The sequence below is a fragment of the Eptesicus fuscus genome, chromosome 13 (assembly GCF_027574615.1).
Source record: "Eptesicus fuscus isolate TK198812 chromosome 13, DD_ASM_mEF_20220401, whole genome shotgun sequence".
NCBI lineage: Eukaryota > Metazoa > Chordata > Mammalia > Chiroptera > Vespertilionidae > Eptesicus > Eptesicus fuscus.
This window is the reverse complement of record NC_072485.1, coordinates 6,167,509-6,184,682: the sequence shown is the minus strand read 5'-3', so window position 1 is coordinate 6,184,682 and position 17,174 is coordinate 6,167,509. Positions and strand designations below refer to the sequence as shown.

The 17,174-nt window shown below is 45.5% G+C and overlaps 1 protein-coding gene across 1 annotated transcript in view; it reads left to right on the top strand.

The window, feature by feature from the left end:
• The first annotated feature begins 9,032 nt into the window (after positions 1-9,032).
• The window catches only part of HTR3B (5-hydroxytryptamine receptor 3B), a 38,455-nt gene continuing 30,313 nt past the window's right edge, over positions 9,033-17,174 (top strand). The window contains exons 1-3 of the mRNA XM_054724977.1: positions 9,033-9,060; positions 9,208-9,264; positions 13,440-13,600. Coding sequence (XP_054580952.1) covers positions 9,033-9,060; positions 9,208-9,264; positions 13,440-13,600 — 246 coding nt within the window. The remainder of the gene's footprint in view (positions 9,061-9,207; positions 9,265-13,439; positions 13,601-17,174) is intronic.

Here is a 17,174-nt window from a genome sequence, read left to right as displayed (position 1 = left end):
GGCCTCTTCCGGGTGAGCCGGGCCTCAGCCGCCAGGACTGCAGGAGCCGGCCAGGCTCCCCGTGGGTTCGTGTGAAAAGCCATGGCCAGCGTGGCTTTCGGGTTCAACGGCTTGTAGAAAGAGCTGACGCACAAATTAAAACGCAAGACAAGAAATATAGATTTGGAATTATAGGGGGAAGCCAGGGAAAGCTTAACTGTAGTAGTCAAATGCCACCGAGTCTCCATTCTCGGCTGCTTTTATTTATTAGAATACACAATTGCCTTTTAGGATTGCAAACAGACATATCAATGGTAATGTTGAGTAAACAGTAAGATTATCAGGTTAGGGGGGAGTTTGCTTTAGGCCATTGAGTCAGCAGTAGGTCATAAAATGCAAATTCACCCTGTGAATATCAAAGGAGCCCAGGTCAGCCTTCTGCCGGACTTCTCACATTTATATTAATTACTGTTGATCTTGGTTTCCAGCAGGTTCGCCCCGGAGCCAGTCTGCAAGGCCAGCCGGGAGCAGGCGCACTGCCCGCCCGGCTTCCGTGCAGTGCTGCTGGGCAGCCCAGAGGCCCACGCTGCACCCTGGCCTGCAGCGTCCGGCCACACTCACCACATCTCTGCGTGGGGACTCGGACGCCGTGACTCTGGCAGAGGGGGGTGCGCAGGGGGTCCAGGGGCCCAGGTGCTGCCCAGGGCCCAGAAGTCAGCTTGGACCTGCCCTTCCATGCCAGATGCTCACGCTTTGATCACCAGCCAGACCTAGGGACCGGTTGTGATGATGTGTGCTGACCACAGGAGCGGGGGAAGGTTGGGGGAGGGTGGGGAGGGAGGGAGGAGCGCAGAACATGATGAGCGTTGGCAACGTGATGTGACCTCTTGCTGGCTACCTGGGGGCGGGGGGTGACAGGGACAAAGGTGCAGTGAGAATGCGGGGTGTCTGCCTGAGCTCGCTCTCACTACCCCTGCTACCCTCCCCCGGGACGCATGTATTTCATGCACTGGGCCTCTAATAGGTATAATATTGATTTCTTCACACTGGACAGCTATTGCTGTGTTGGCTGTTGTCATTTATTTTATTTGAAAATCTAAAGAAAGAGAGGTCAGGTATTTTATGTGGGACACCAGTTGAAAATCACTAGTATAATCCTATATAATAAAAGTCTAATATGCAAATTGTCCCTCAGGCGGTGGTTCCACCGAAAGTTCGACTGCTCGCTATGATGTGCACTGACCACCAGGGGGTGGCGCAGAACATGGTGGACATCGGCGATGTGGCGCTGGCAGCAGGCGGCAGTGCAGGTGCTGCTGGCCCCAATGAGAGCGGGACTGTGGCGGGATGGTGGAGCAGGTGAGTGGGCGGTGCCAGGCCAAGGTGGGTGCGAGCAGAGGCCCAATGGCCCTGCAGATGGCGATCAGTGGCGGCAGGGGGCGGGGCTGCCGCCCAACTCCCAGGCGTTGAGAGAGAAAGGGCAAATAGCAATGTTAAACTATTTCTTCTAATTATTTCCCTTTCAATGTGCATGAATCCGTGCGTCGGGCCACTAGTAAAATATAAAATACGTTGTTTTCTGGGCCTGCAGGCATGACAGCTGCCACAAGGCGGCGCTCTGACTACATTCACTTTGTTTCCACTGAGCTTTCCACTTCCCCACTCTGCTTGCAGTCATTAAGGGCTCTAACTAGAGGTCTGTCACCCTCCAGCCATAGTCAGCCAACCTGTTATTAGTGCCAAGCCTTCCTCCTGGAGCAATGACAGTGTGAATCTCAGCAATGGCAGGAAGGGGACAAATACAGCTGCTGTGCATTTTAGAGTAATTGCTGCAGGCCATTGGGAGACAGCTTTATAACCACAGCACTTATACAGACGTAGACAGTATTTCACTTTTCTATTTATTCCCCTCAACACTTGGTAACGTGAACTTGTTAATCCACTCAACTCATGTTCATTTGGAATTACCTGCTCCCCTCACCCTCCGATTTTCCAAAGTGAGGCTGGCAAGGTGCTATGCTCTCTTCTCACCATCCTGCCTTTTCACATGCTCTTCCTGCTGCCAGAGCTCCCCTCTCCCTCTCCTCACCTCGGGGTCTCTCTTTACCAAGCGCAGCTTCCCCTCACCCACCCCACGTCTGGGCTCCTTTTCTTTTACCCTCATCTTCCCGGGGTCACTCACCTGCTGGCCTTTATCTCATTGTGTTCTAAGCATTTCCTACCTGTCACCTCCGCCCCCAGCTCCTTTGGCTTCCTTATCTTTACATAGCCCAGTGTCTACCACAATGCCCCACACAGTGAGCGCATGAATGAATAAATAAATGAGACAAGCTGGAAAGGGTCAAAGACTGTGCCCCATCTTAAGGCCACAGCAGAGATGGAAATATCCAGAACTGTAGACCTGAACCAGAATATCTTATTGGCTGCTGTGGTTGACAGCATCCAGGCCTCTCCAGAGACAACTCCTAAATGGGCCGAATGGGAAAGCCCTGGGCCCTGCAGTGAGCACCGAGAGGGGCGAGTCCCCGGCGCGGGCACAGCAGGGCCTGCAGGCCTGCGATCTGTGCAGGGGCCTGAGCAGCACAGGTCACCGGGTGAGACCGTCTGCCTCCGGGTGCAGCCTAATCACTCTGCTGAACGGACACAGTGGGAGGCGTGAACAGAAGCAGCGAGCCCACGGTCCCTGTGGCTCTGGCTTTAGGGGGACATCTCACTCCAGGTGGCTATGAGATTGGCACCCTCTGAGAGAATCAGGGAGGCAGGAACTGCTGGTATCTGTGCCCCATGCTTTTCCTTTGCATTGCTTGCTAGCTGGCTGTGCAGCAACCCACACAAGAGCAATCTTGCTCCGATCCCAGGCTGTCACGCTCCACAGCCTTTGGGAGGGGGGTGGTGAAAGGAAGGCATGTTGGATGTGGCCGTGGGAAAGCTAGACCCTTCTGTCGGCGGTCATCTTTCCTGCATAAACCAAAGTTCTTTTCTGCCCATTTAGTTATTCCATCCCTCTCTTCCTTCTATTCTTCTCCAACATTCAGTGGGCACTCACCAGGTACCGAGCTCTGGGCTGCAGATACGAAGATGAGTAAGATACAGTGCTCGATCTTCAAGGAATTCACATGGCAGAGCTGGGAAAATAAACACAGTCACGATGCACTTGAATAAGTGCAATAATGGGGGTACCCACGAGACCTGGTGCTTTCCAGGCGTGACAAGGTGCGCTGCAGATGGTTAGTAAGCAGGGGGTGGAGCGGCCTGATGCATAGTGTTTTCCGATTTCCGTGTGGCACATACTCCCATCATGGCTGATTCCACGCTGTCCCCCTAGTTCACCACCGTGGCTTCTGCCTCGGGAGACCCGCACAGAGGCCCACCTGTGCTGTGCCTGGGCTCGGGCCCTCAGAACTGGGAGCTCATGCTGGGGTTAAGCTACGAGTGTGGAAACTCGTTCTGCAGCCATAGAAAACGAACCAGAGCCTGTGGTACTCTTTTTACAGGTGTGAAAACGAAGGCTTAGCAGCAGAAAGCAATTTGACCAAAGCCATGAGCATCCAACAGTGAGCAGGGAAGGAAAATAAAGTGTGTCTGACTTTAAAGCCTGGAACCCCAGCTCCTGTGTCCTGTGACCTCTCCCGGAACACAGGTCATGTAGACCATGAGGGCCAGAGTCACAGGGACTCTATTTCTGCATTTATTTTTATTTTTTTAGGGACCAGAAAAATGTGCATTATTATTATTAGTGAAATTCTGAGCCAGAAGTAAATCAAATATTGAGTGTGGCTTTGGCCTTGAAGTGCTGCCCCGTGGTTACCGCGGTGTTTATTTCAGAGGACAGTGCTATGGAGGAAAAGAAATTTCACATGGGGCTCTCCTCATTAGCTATTTGAGTTTGGCGAGAGCGTCCATTTCTGCCTTTCTCCTCTGGCCTGACCAGATGTGCTCAGAAAATCTGGTTCCCTCCGAGTATGTACATCTGTCAAAATCTCTGTCACTTTGAGCAGGACTGCCAAGGGAGCAGACAAAGAGAGCTGGCGATTAACTTCAAAGAACTTTGTTGGAGAGGAATATAGATATTTAAAGGCCTATTTTGTGAACTAATTGCATTTGCATATTTATGGGATTTACTGATATAGCAGTAATTAAAAACTATTTAGTAGTCTTAAAGGACACATAACTCAGTTGCTGTTTGCATAATAAACACTTCCTTATTATATTTGCATAATAAACCCTCTTCCCCTGCTTCCTCCAAAAGACACTGGTCCATCTAAGAGGGGCCATATCTTACTTGGAAACGATGGAGAAACCAGTGCATGGGCTCACAGGTGTGAAGGGGGACCGCAGAAAAAAAATACGTACCAGGTACTCTCCTAATGACAGGCCTGTCCTGAACCACGGTCAGAGAAGGGCAGATCCAAACCTCAGATTAAGAAGTCTTTCTTTCTCCCAGGTGACAATTCTGGTTGTTTATTTAAACACTAATCTGCTTGAAGGACCCGCATGGCATTTCCCCCAATCCCAATATTCACCCTTCCTAAGGAGATGTATAAGGGTGTGTGTGTGTGTGTGTGTGTGTGTGTGTGTGTGTGTGTGTGAAATCTTTGACTAATCTATACTAATAAAAGGGTAATATGCTAATTAGACCGGGAGACCTCCCGGGAGACCTTCCAGATGTCCTTCCGGACAAAGCCATGGTGGTGGGACTGAGGCAGAGGCAGTTAGGGGCGATCAGGCCAGGAGGGGAGGGCAGTTGGGGGCGATCAGGCTGGTGGGGGGGCAGTTGGGGGCAAGCAGGCTGGCGGGGGGAGCAGTTGGGGGCGAGCAGGCCAGTGGGGGGGAAGTTGGGGGCAAGCAGGCCGGCGGGGGGGGGGGGGGAGTTGGGAGTGAGAAGGTCGGTGGGGGGGGCAGTTGGGGGCGAGCAGGATGGCTGGGGGACAGTTGAGGGAGAGCAGGCCAGCAGTGGGTGGCAGATGGGGGTGAGCAGGATGGCAGGCAGAGTGGTTAGGGGCAATCAGGCAGGCAGGCAGGTGAGGGGTTCGGAGCCAGCGGTCCCAGATTGCAAAAGGGATGTCTGAGATTGGAGAGGGTGAAGGTCAGGCTGAGGGACACACTCCCCCACTTCCCCCATGCACAAATTTCATGCACTGGGCCACTAGTGGATTATAAGAAACAGTGCGAGTTAAAAATGCCTTATTTAAGGAGTGAGAAACAACAATTTTCATGAAAAAGTATAGGTTGAGCAGAGGAGAGATACCAACTTGAAAGGCACCGAGTAAACCAACCGAAGGCAGACAGGATCGTAAAGCTGGAAGAGGAAGACCTAAGCTGCCTAGTTGTGCAGGGCAGGGTGGCCGAGGAAGGACCAGGAAGCGTCTGTATATCAAGTACTTTGAAGACAAGTCGCTCACACAAAACCTTTCCCTCTTGGCAGAACAATCAGTCAACAAGGAGCTATAATGGGCAGGAGCACCAGACTGTTGTTAAATTAGCTAATGAAGGTCGTAATGTACCTGTATTACACATCATTAGCACAGGCCTTCCCGTAACAGATGGGTGTACGGGAAAGCGAGGAGAAACGGGAGGGTTTGATTTAGAGTCGTGGCTTACTGAAACGCCTGGCAAGAACGTAGTGTCCATCATCGTCTCAATTAAACCTCCGCGCAAAAGGCAAGCTTCTGTGCTTTCCCGTGGTGCTGTTCACATGGACATGCTGCCTGCAGCTTGCCTTCCTCTGGTCCAGACTCATCTCATAGGTAGAAGCCAACAGTTCGGAGAACTGATGGGAAATGCTGGGACTTCGACGGCCAGATCAATCTCTGGTGATCTTATCTCCTGATGAAGCTCCATTTATCTGGTCACCAGATGAATAAGTCTGGAGATAAATATCTCTGATGAATATTTCTCCAATAAACTTTTTATAACTTTGTATCAAAATTCCTCTACCAGGTACAAACATTTCATTTTGTTTCCTTTGGAAATATCTTCAAATGCACAGAACATTGGAAGAATAGTAGACACCCCCACCTCCACCACCACCAACCACCCTTGAGAGTAAGTTGCCATCGGATGTCTTTTTACCTGTGAGCACTTAACGCTTTATTCTTACAGGCAAGAATATTTTTTATATACTCTCAATATAATCAAAGTCAGAATATCATTACTGTTATCTCATCTACAGATTCCACTTGAGTCTCACCAATTTCTCCCCAAATGTTCTTTATAATAACAGGATCCAATTCAGAGTCACACATTGAGTTGTCATGTACCTATCGTTTTTTAAGGGAAAGTAAATCATGAAGGTATTTTTAAAAAATATATGTTTTATTGATTTCAGAGAGAGGAAGGTAGAGAGAGACAGAAACATTAATGAGAGCGAAACATTCCCCTACTGGGGATCAAGCCAATAACCCAGGCCTGTGCCTTGACTGGGAATTGAACCAGCGACATGGTTCAACACAGACAGTGCCCCGCCAACCACACGCACACATGGGCCTGGCTGTCTTGCATCTTTAACCTGCTTTTGTTTGATGCAGTTTCTTAGTCTTTCCTTGACTTCCATAACTTTGACCCTTTTGAAGATGACATTCCTGCTGCTTTGTCCTGTGTCCCACATCATGGGGTTGTCTGGTGTCTCCTCCTGGGTAGACTCAAGTTTGTGAATTTTTAGCAGGAGAACGGAAGTGCTGCTGTGTCTTCTCCGTTCCTCCTACCTCGTGGCACACCATTCCCATGACTGGTGATGTTCATTTTCATCACTTGATTAAGGTACTGCCTGCTAGATTTCTCCAGTGGGAGGTTTTCCCCCTAATCTTTGTAATTACTGTCTTGGGTAAATGTCCTGTTCCTCATTGAACTTTCCCCAACTAGTTTTTATCATTGACTAGAGGCCCGGTGCACGAAATTCATGCACTCGAGGGGTGGGTCCCTCAGCCCAGTCTGTGTCCTCTCGCAGTCTGGGACCCCTCGCTCCTTATTGCCCCTGCAGTGGAGGCAGGAGAGGCTCCCGCCACGGCCGCTGTGCTCGCCAGCCGTTTGCCCAGCTTCTGATGGAGCGGCGCTTCCCCTGTGGGAGCATACTAACCACCAGGGGGTAGCTGCTGTGGTGAGCGTACACCCCCTTGTGGTCAATGTGCATCATAGCGACCAGTCATTCCTCCGTTTGGTCTATTTGCATATTAGGGTTTTATTATCTAATCTAATAATAGACAATATGCAAATTGACCGCACCTTTGCTACACCTAAGCCACGCCCACCAGCCAAGCCACGCTCACCAACCAAATCAGGATGGGTATGCAAATTACCCCAACAAAGATGGCAGCTAATTTGCATATCAAGACAGCTTCGAAAGAAGCCAAGAGCTGCAGAAGGGAGTAAAGCTTCGAAGAAGCAAGCAAGCGGGGGCGGGGGGGGGGGGGGGGCGGGAAGCGGAGGCAGGGCCGGGGGCGAAGGGAAAAGCAGGCGGGCTGGCGGAGAAGGTGGGGCGGGCGACAAGGGCGGAGCGGAGGCGGGGTAGAGTGCAACAGGAAATCCTATTGCAGGATTTTTCCTGCAACGGGAACGCTAGTATAGGATGTTTCTTGAGTGAATTATTACTATGAAGATCCATCATTCCTTCTACACTTATTAGTTGGCATTCTAATGAAAGGAAAAGCCTTCCTTTCTTTCCATGTACTTATTTATTTAAACCAGTCTGGACTTGTGGATTATTACTTATTTAGCACATTATAATTTTTCACCATCATTATTGATTTTGACGCTTAAATTGTCCCAGATTTGGCAATTGGGAGCCCCTTCAAGTTGGCTCTATGTCCTTTTATCATGTCCCTATCATTTTTTAGCATTTCTTTACTTTATGATACAACAAAATATTCTTGGCCCTTCTACCATCCCCTTCTCAGCCCTGGCATCCGTCGTTTCTCCATTTCTTCCTTTTAGGTGATATGGTAGAAACTGAGATCTGGAGACTAGCTGTACTCATTGCTGTTGGGTGTCCTGCTCCCCGGCCTTCTAGTAGACAGAGCTAGGGCTATGCGAGTATGAGCATGTGTACACACACATTTACATTTGTATTTATTTCTATATTGAGCTACATATATTGAAAACCCCAAGTTCACACTGTTCTGCCCCAAACTGACTCAACACCACAGGGGTCATCCTAGTTTTCTCCTTTTCCATATTTGTAAGTCTTCACCAACAGGAGGAAACCCATCGGGCTACATTTTATTGGTAAATGAAAATTAGGAAGAGAACTCCAGAGATTCTAAACAAAGGGACTGAATACTTAGGAGAATAGGGATTAGGTATATATCACCACCCCCAACCCCCCAATTTGCTTGTAAAAATGTATCTCACACTCGTGCCTCTACAATCCCATTTATAGTAAAAAGAAGACAGCTCTCGAAAAAATGGTATGAAATGCAGTATTAGTTTCTAGAGCATCTAGGAGTCTACTCCTGGAAGATAGAGTTATTACACTGTAGAATTATGCAGCTTTTTTAAAATAATGAAGAGATAATGGGCACTCAATCAAAAAGTGAAGAAAAAATTTATTGAATGATGTTAAACTTCAGCAGTTCTCATGTCCACTGAGCCTAGACCACTCTCTCTTACAAAGTTACTTTCTGAATTGTGGGCAGTGGACATTTAAAAAGCACTCCCACTTATCAAAAATCACGCCTCTCTTCATGAAAGGGGCTTAGGAAAAACAAAAAGCCCTTCGCACTGCATGTCAGCACTTGTCCTTCGTTAGGCAGCGCTGGGTTTCCACTCGCTCTGGGTAATCCGAGGGCCGATAACTTAGTGAATGCTGAAGATCTACTGCATATTTGGAACAGCGTTTTGGGTCTCAATTATTAATGAGATTAGTGTCCTGAATGTTAGCAAGAGCATTGCCCTAGGTAAAGGCTGCCAAGGAAATCATATTAGTGTGGAATTTCCCGTCCTCCGGGGCTCCTCTTAGATTCCATTATTCACTTAGAAACCTCCTGTCGGGGAATGGCAGTGCTGGCCGTGATTGGATCCTGGGGCAGAACCGAGTGGAGAAGTTCAGGGCTATCGCGATGGTACCAGTTCCAAAACGTTTCTGTGGTGCTGGGACTGCCTCTGGTTTCCATTTGGTGTTTGCAAAGTGGCACCGGCAGGGACAGCAGCAGAGAGCAGCCCCGTGGAGAGGAGCCTGCTAGGCAGGACTGAGTGCCATTCCTTCCAACGGGCAGCCTTGCCTTCTCTGTCCAGAGACCCTGGCAAGTGCGATGGCTCCTCTGTGGCCCTTCATCCTGGTGGCTGCATCAGGTGAGTCCTCTGGGGATCTAACAGCACGAATACTAACTCTTAGAAGCTAGAGACAGTGTTTTCTGCCTTGTGCTGTGTGACTAACTCATCTGTCACAGGCCAGTCCTGGGAAGCTCCATGGAGGCTTTGCTCCTACAGTTACAGACACGTGCACACACAGGGCCCCGCGGCCAGGCTGTCCCACAGCGCGAGAGTGGCCTCTGGGCGCCCTGCTTGCCAAGTCTCTGCTGTTCTAGGACCCCTCTCTCTGCCGCAGTTTCCATGGAGCCTGGGGGCATTCTTTCTCAGATTTGCTTTTGTGTGTGAAGCGTACATTTTTATTATCCAAAATAGTCTTGGCTTCGTCATAAGCTTTTAGTAACCCAAAGAGAGAGGCCCTAGGACGCATCGTGGCTACAGACGCCTGAAGGCCATTTTGGTTTCCGGGGCTTCTATTCAGCCACACGGTCTGTGCAGGCGAGTCGGTGTCCAAAGACACACACACACTGTCATCTCACATGCTTTGGGTGCACAGTTCCTTTTAAAATTAGGTAACAATTCCTCTTAGAAGCTAATGTTGTTGTTTTTTTCTAAAATTTTGGAACTAAACGTCCATGGTGCCAGTATTAACTCTACTGAATTAAGCCATTTTAGTGAGGACACAATTGATTCTTAGGAAACATGCACAAATAAAGAATTTATCTTTATGCTGCTATTTCCCAATATCCCCTTTTCTTGAGGGTTCTCCTCGAGCCCCTATCTGAATTTCCATGTTTTAAAATATAACTGGAAGTGGAATGAGTCAATTATGGAGATGAAGAAGGAATTTGGTAGTCAAGAAGCTGGAAATGATTTTTTTATTCAGTGGGAAAAAAATAGCCACTTATCATTAAAGTATACAAATCCTGATTATTGAACTTAAAGGATAAAAGCCTATCTTAATTATAAAAATGAAAACAGAGGAAATTTCATTAAATGCCAAATGGGTTTCTTAGCAGAAAATAATTATGAACATTAAACTAAGATAAAATAGAAAAATGAAGGTAAGAAAACAGAAGAAATTCTTCTTAACAATGTCTCTTCCTAATGTTTTGTATTATGCTTGATTTTTGTTCTAAATGTTGCAGACAAAGGTGGTTTAACAGTGCCTAGTAATCTGTGCTTGAACATAAATCCTACTGAGCACATTAGTTGCAGAAAAATCCACCCTCGGGAATTCTAACGGGTTAGTACCAAGAGGATTTGTAAATATAAGGTCACTGAACCGGCCGCCACTTCACGGCTGCTGCTGGAGGTGGTGTGCTGGGCAGAGGGCCCAGATGAAGAGAGCCTGTTAGTTCCTGCGCCACTCCTCGCCAGCCAGGTGACCCTGGCGGGTCAACTAATCTCTTAGAGAGTCAGTTTTCCTGCAAGTTAACTATTTAGTTTGTATGTTCATGAAGATCAGACAAGACAGCAAGGTGAACTGTGTAAGGTGCAACGCAAACAGAAGCTATGATTGACCTGAAAACACACATTTGCAAAAAATTACAAGGGGCTGTTTCTGCCCAACAGTGTACAATGCAATGCATCCGTCTCTCTTTGCAAAGGTTACTCACCACGGTGGCTAATATTTTCAGGAAGCTGGGCCACAGATCAGTCGCGGTTAAATCCCAGCCTCTTTGCTTGCCAGCTGTATGACCTCAGGCGGTACTAACCTCACCAAGGCTGTAGTCCTTCACCTGTAATAATAGTGACGCATGGGGCTGGAGAGTATCTATTTCACAGGTTGTGGCAAAAGTTAAATGAGATAATCCATGGAAAGCGCCTTTAGCCTAGTGCCTGACATATGCAAGTATTCAATCAGTATTAGGTATTCAATAGAACCACACACCTAACCCTCTATTTCCTTGTAACCTCTCAGATGTATGTATACCTTGCATAATCCTAAAGATAGTATACTCACTAAAGCCAGAATAGCTCTTTTAATCAAAATGCAGAACACTGTAAGATAGGTGTGTGTAAGAGAAACTCATTCAAATAAGGAAAACAAAGGAATTATTCTACTGTATTCTTATCTTAAAAAACAAAACAAAACACCCTCTCTTCACCTAAAAGTGTTTCATATCTCAGTTCCTATCACATTCCCCCTTCCCACGATCTTGAGTGAGTTATTTGAAGCTGGTTGTTAGGAGGCAGTGCTAGGAGCACTCCGCCCCGGGTCTGCCAAGAGCGTCCATCAGTGTCTGTTGAAACATCACTTCACTGTGAGTCATTTGGCGCTCGTGTGAATGTCACATTAGCTTTCAAGGGGCATAATTTACTGTTAATTAATGGTCACTTAGATCCTTAATCTCCCTCCTGTTATAGATCTTTCTCCTCAGGCAAATTTGCATGCATCATAGAAATGTAATTTATTATTTCTTCCCATTTTAAACAAAGAACTCTTTCCTCTTATAGTTTATTTAAATCCGCTTCCTTTTGCTTCTTATGTTTCTTCTATCAACACTCATTTCTCTTTTGTTCCCAGTTCTGGCTTCCAGAATTTGCTCTTTTTACCCAAAGACCTTAACATGTTCTAGGAAATATGTGTTTACCGAAGGGGACCTGTCGATTGCTTCCTAGAAAAGACGGTAGCGGGGAATCTGAGTCTTTGTGAGAAGAGGGTGTAGGGAACACACGTTCATTTCTCAGAATTGTCTTAATTCTGTCTCAGGCAGTTGTCTGGGTTGAAACATGCCATTTCAGTATTTCCCCAACTGGGACTGGAATTGGGAGCTTCTGAGCGAGGTAAAAGTGAAGTCGCCCACAGCAAAGTTTGCAGGAAAAGCACCAGACCAGCTTGTCTCTGTGCTTCTGACTTCTGTCCCCTGGGGTACGCCAGCAAGAGATGGTTTCAGGTGGAGAGTCACCGCACATTTTTTGACAGAGTTCACAGAACACCCTAAACATGATGCCTGATGCAAGCCACGCACCTCGGCCTGCACGCCTGAATAGCTCACGCCACTTCAGGCACCCCTCAGGTGAGCAGTTAGGGCGTTAATATTCTCATTAGGCTCCCAGTTCCGAGGGTAATGAAAGTGAATATTCCACTGCCCATGATGAGTCTGGAATTGCACCTCCAGCGTCGTTGTTAGCATTTTGGTCACAATGACATTGATAAATCATAGAAATTGCTGCCTGTGGCTGCAAGTGACATGACATCATTCATAGAGAAATGGGTATAAACAGGACTGTCTCGCAGGGAGAAGATATCTCATTTACAGTTTCCTGCTGGATCCTGCATACCTTCAGCAGCTCATCAAAATAACCATCAAAACCACTGAGCGCTGGCGAATTCACAGGCAGGACACTACAGATAGATTTCACTCACACGTCGTGGCAGGAGGCACACAATTTGCTTCAGTCCAATGACTTAGCGAGGCTTTGAATCCCCTGAGGGCTGGCAAAGCTTGTGAACAAAATATCTTTCTGCAATTCAGAGAAAACCCTCACAAATTTGTCACCTCCAATTGTTGACGCTCATTTCTCTTGCTTCTTTTCCCCTCCCCCAACACCAATCCCTGCTCCTCCACAAATCAAGATTCCTGGGCCGTAGGAAATGGGTGCTCCCTGGAACTAGAGAGAATTTCCCCAAATGAAGATCTCATTTTCTGACAAGTGCATTTTATTTAAAGACAGACCGAGTGAGAAAAGTGATTTCTTTTTTTAGGAGAAAAGAATTGGAATCTCATTAATCCCGTTATTTAGAAATCCACGCAGATCTTTGGGTTCATTGGTTCGTCCATGTTTTTGCTTGGGTTTTCTATTTTAACTGTTGAATTAAAAATGGAAAATCAAAAGAAAATTGGCTAAGTGTATAGGAAGGTAAGTCTCATGTACAGGAAGAGGCGGTACAAGAACAAAGAAAGGATTCGTCTCCAAGATGCATGATTGCTTAAAACTGAAATTGTGGGTGCAGCTTGGCTTCCTTGAAGATGGAGCTGATTTATTTATCTTTGCAATGAGATTTCTCTATTGGGCACAGAGGCCATCAGCTTACTTACATCAGTTGTTTAAAACTGTCTGTCAAAAAAAATTACCAGCTGGCTGTGGACTTAAGCTGATGGGGGTGAGCTGAGGCTATATTCTGCTAGGAGTTTGGAATAGTCTGAACTCTCCTAAAGATGCTAAGCTCCTCTTATTTTCAACTTCACAATGATAGTTTTCTTGTTCAGGAATCCTAGCCATAGATACACCTCGTCCCAGGAATTCTGCTCTGTACCATCTCACCAAGCAGCTACTGCAGAAGTATCATAAGGACGTGAGACCAGTTCACGACTGGACGGAGGCCACCACCGTCTACCTGGACGTATTTGTCCGTGCGGTACTGGATGTGGTAAGAACCACTTACCCGTTCCTATTCCTGCTGCCCTGGTGTACAACTACGTGCTGTTTTCACAGGAACTCAGGAATAGTTTTGTTCCTGAGACTCTTAGTTGAGATGGTAGGGGGGTTGTACGAGGCTCAGTTTTGCAGTGAGCATGAGGTAGAATATTTATTAGGAAAATCATGCTTTCTCGCCCCCAACTTACACTGCAGGCCTGGTACATGAATTCGTGCACCAGTGGGGTCCCTCGGCCTGGCAGATAATCTAGTAATATGAATTGCACAGAATAAGATGTTTCAAGAATTCTGGTCATAGATCTGGTGCATATTTTATGAGTATTGCTGAAACAAAGAATGGTAATAGGCATTCCACACCACCCTTGCTCCCCACCCCTCCCCCCGTGGTTCACATTTCTTAGTGATAGTATTGCCTGAAAATTTAAAAAGAGAAAAAAGTGCTTTGATATTGAGTGTATAAGGGGCCTTATACCTAAGGTTTTTGCTAAGGCTGGTGGGGGAAGATTTGTTTATTAAATCACGTTTTTACTACCATATCTGAAAAATGGGTTGTTGTGGGAATAAAATGAGAAAAAAATCTTGTGAATAAATGATGGTCTTGATGATTATCCTTGCTTCCTCTTTCTCCTATTTTTTTTTTTTTTAAAAAACAACATATTTTTTATTGATTTCAGAGAGGAAGGGAGCGGGGGAGAGAGAGAGAGAAACAATGATGAGTGAGAATCATTGATCGACTGTCTCCTGTATGTCCCCTACTGGGGATGGAGCCTGCAACCCAGGCATGTGCCCTGACAGGGAATTGAACGTTGACCTCTTGGTTCATAGGTCAATGCTCAACCACTTAGCCACTCCAGCTCAGCTTTCTCCTTTTTCTTAATTACAAAGTCTTCAATACCAGTAGGTCCCAGATTTATTTTTCTCTTATTTTAATTTATGTTTTCAATACAGTTAATATTCAATGTTAAATTATTTTTAAGTGTACAACTCAGTGATTAGACATTCGTGTACCTTATGAAGTGATCCACCCCAATAAGTCTAGTACCCATCTGGCACCATACATTGATTTCTCTTATAAGCAGACTTTTATTGAGCTTGTTTTGTTAAAGTAGTTTAATGATTGTTTTTCAATTTACTTCTCAAAACTATTTTTTTCTAATTGAAATATAAGATACATATATTGAAATGCATAGATTTTAAATGTACAATTCGATGAGGTTGGATAAATGTGTGCACCCATATCATCCATACCTATCAATTATCAAACATTTTCATTACCCCAGAAAGATCCCTCATTTCCTTCCCAGTCAATCCCCATTCCCTCCATCTATAGAAACAACCACTGTTCTGATTTCTTTCACCATAGATTATTTTTGCCATATTTAGAATATCATATGAAATTTTATTCATCTATTGTGTCTGGATTTTTCCTTGATGTAATGTTTTTGAGGTTCACTCATGTTGTTGAGTATTGATAAGCAGTATTTGGCTATGGCTATAGCATGATTTATGTATGTACTCTCCTGTTGATAAGCATTTGGGTTGTTTCCAGTTTGGGGATATTATTAATGAAGCTGGTATGAACATTCCTGTACACGTCTTTTGCGTTCACATGTTTTCATGTCTCTTAGGTAAAACCTAGAAGTGGAATAACTGAGAAACTGCCAGGCTGACTTACAAAATGGTTGTCATTTTGCTCCCCTACCAGTCAGCACTGAGAGTCCCCATTGCTCCACATCCTCATCAACATTTGATACTATCAACTTTTAACCTTTAGCTACTCTGGTCGGGTGTGGTGGTATGTTATTGTGGTTTTACTTTACATTTCCTTGATGGCTAATGATTTGGGGCTCTTTTTCATGTGCTTATTGGCTACTTACATAGCTTTTTGTAAAGTATCTATTTAAATATTTTCCTTATTTTTATTTGGCTATTGGTCTTTTTATTATAGACTAGAGGCCCAGTGCATGGATTTGTGCAGCAGTGGGATCCCTCGGCCTGGCCTGCAAGGATCAGGTAAAAACCAGCTCTCCGACATCCCCTGAGGGGTCTCGCATTGTGAGAGGGTGCAGGCCAGGCCGAGGGAATCCACCAGTGCACTATTGGGGCCAGGGAGGGACCATAGGAGGGCTCCAGGGCGTGTCTGGCCATCTTACTCAGTCCCGATTGGCCGGACCCCAGCAGCAAGCTAACCTACCATTCGGAGCATCTGCCCCCTGATGGTCAGTGCATGTCATAGCAACTGGTCAAACAGTCAAACAAACAATTGGACACTTAGCATATTAGGCTTTTATTATGTAGGATTTATTGGAGTTGTTTATATATTCTGGACACAAGTCTTTTGTCAGATATGTACTGTGAATGTTTAGTCCCAGTCTGCAGCTCATTGACTCATCCCTTAATGGGTCTTATGACGAACAGAAACTTTTTAATTTAGTGAAGTCTATTTCTATCAATTATTTATTTATGGTTAGTGCTTTCAGGTACCAAGAAACCTTAGTTACTCCAAGTTCACGAAAATATTTTCTTCCAGAAGGTTTATAGTTTTTAGCTCCTTAGATTTATTTCTATGATCTATTGAGAATTAATTTTTGTGATGCTATGAGGTATGGGTCAAGGTTTTTGATGTTGTTTTTGTTTTGTTTTGTTTTGTATTTCTCTTGAAATCAGATAATATAAGTCCTTGGATTTTGTTATTTGTTTTTAAGATAGTTTGGCTTTTTATGACCTCAGTATTTCTTCATACATTTTATAGTCATCTTGTCCAATTCTCTCTCTCTCTCTCTCCTCTCTCTCTCTCTCTCTCTCTCTCTCTCCATATATATATATTTATATATATATATAATATATATTTATTTATTTTTTTTAATAAGAGAAAATTTATTTAGAAAGTCACAGAGGTAGAAAAGGTGAGCCAGCTGGGCTGTGTGGCATCAGGAAACAAGTTATAGAGGCGAAGGAAGGACCTTGAAGCTTAAGAAAAAGAAAGGCAGACAGAAGGAGCCTGGGGAAGGAGAAAGGTGTGGGTGTGCTTCAAAGAGAGAGCCGCCATTCATTTCTATTTAAACATTGGAAAAAACGACAACCCTGCTTAGAGTTTGTTTCAAATGATATGGGATCTACAGAGATATTTAGGGAAGAATTGACTTTTCCCATTGATTTTTAGAGAGAGTGGAAAGGAGGGGGAGAGACAAAGACACACACACACACACACACACACACACACACACACACACACACACACCGATGTGAGAGAGAAACATCGAATGGTTGCCTCCTGCATACATTCCAACCAGGGATTGAAGCCACAACCGGGGTATGTGCCCTGCCAGAATCAAACTGCCACCTTGTGGTGTATGGAACGGTGCTCCAACCAACTGAGCCATACCAGCCTGGGCTATAATATTGCTTTTTTATTCTTTTAGTGTCCATAGTGATATTGTCCTTTACATTTCTCATATCAGTAATTTGTGTTTTCTCTCATTTTTCTTTGGCCAGTATTTCCAAAGGTTTATCAATTTTCTTTATTTTTTTCATTGATATTTGCTCATCTCTTTTTCTTCTTCTTT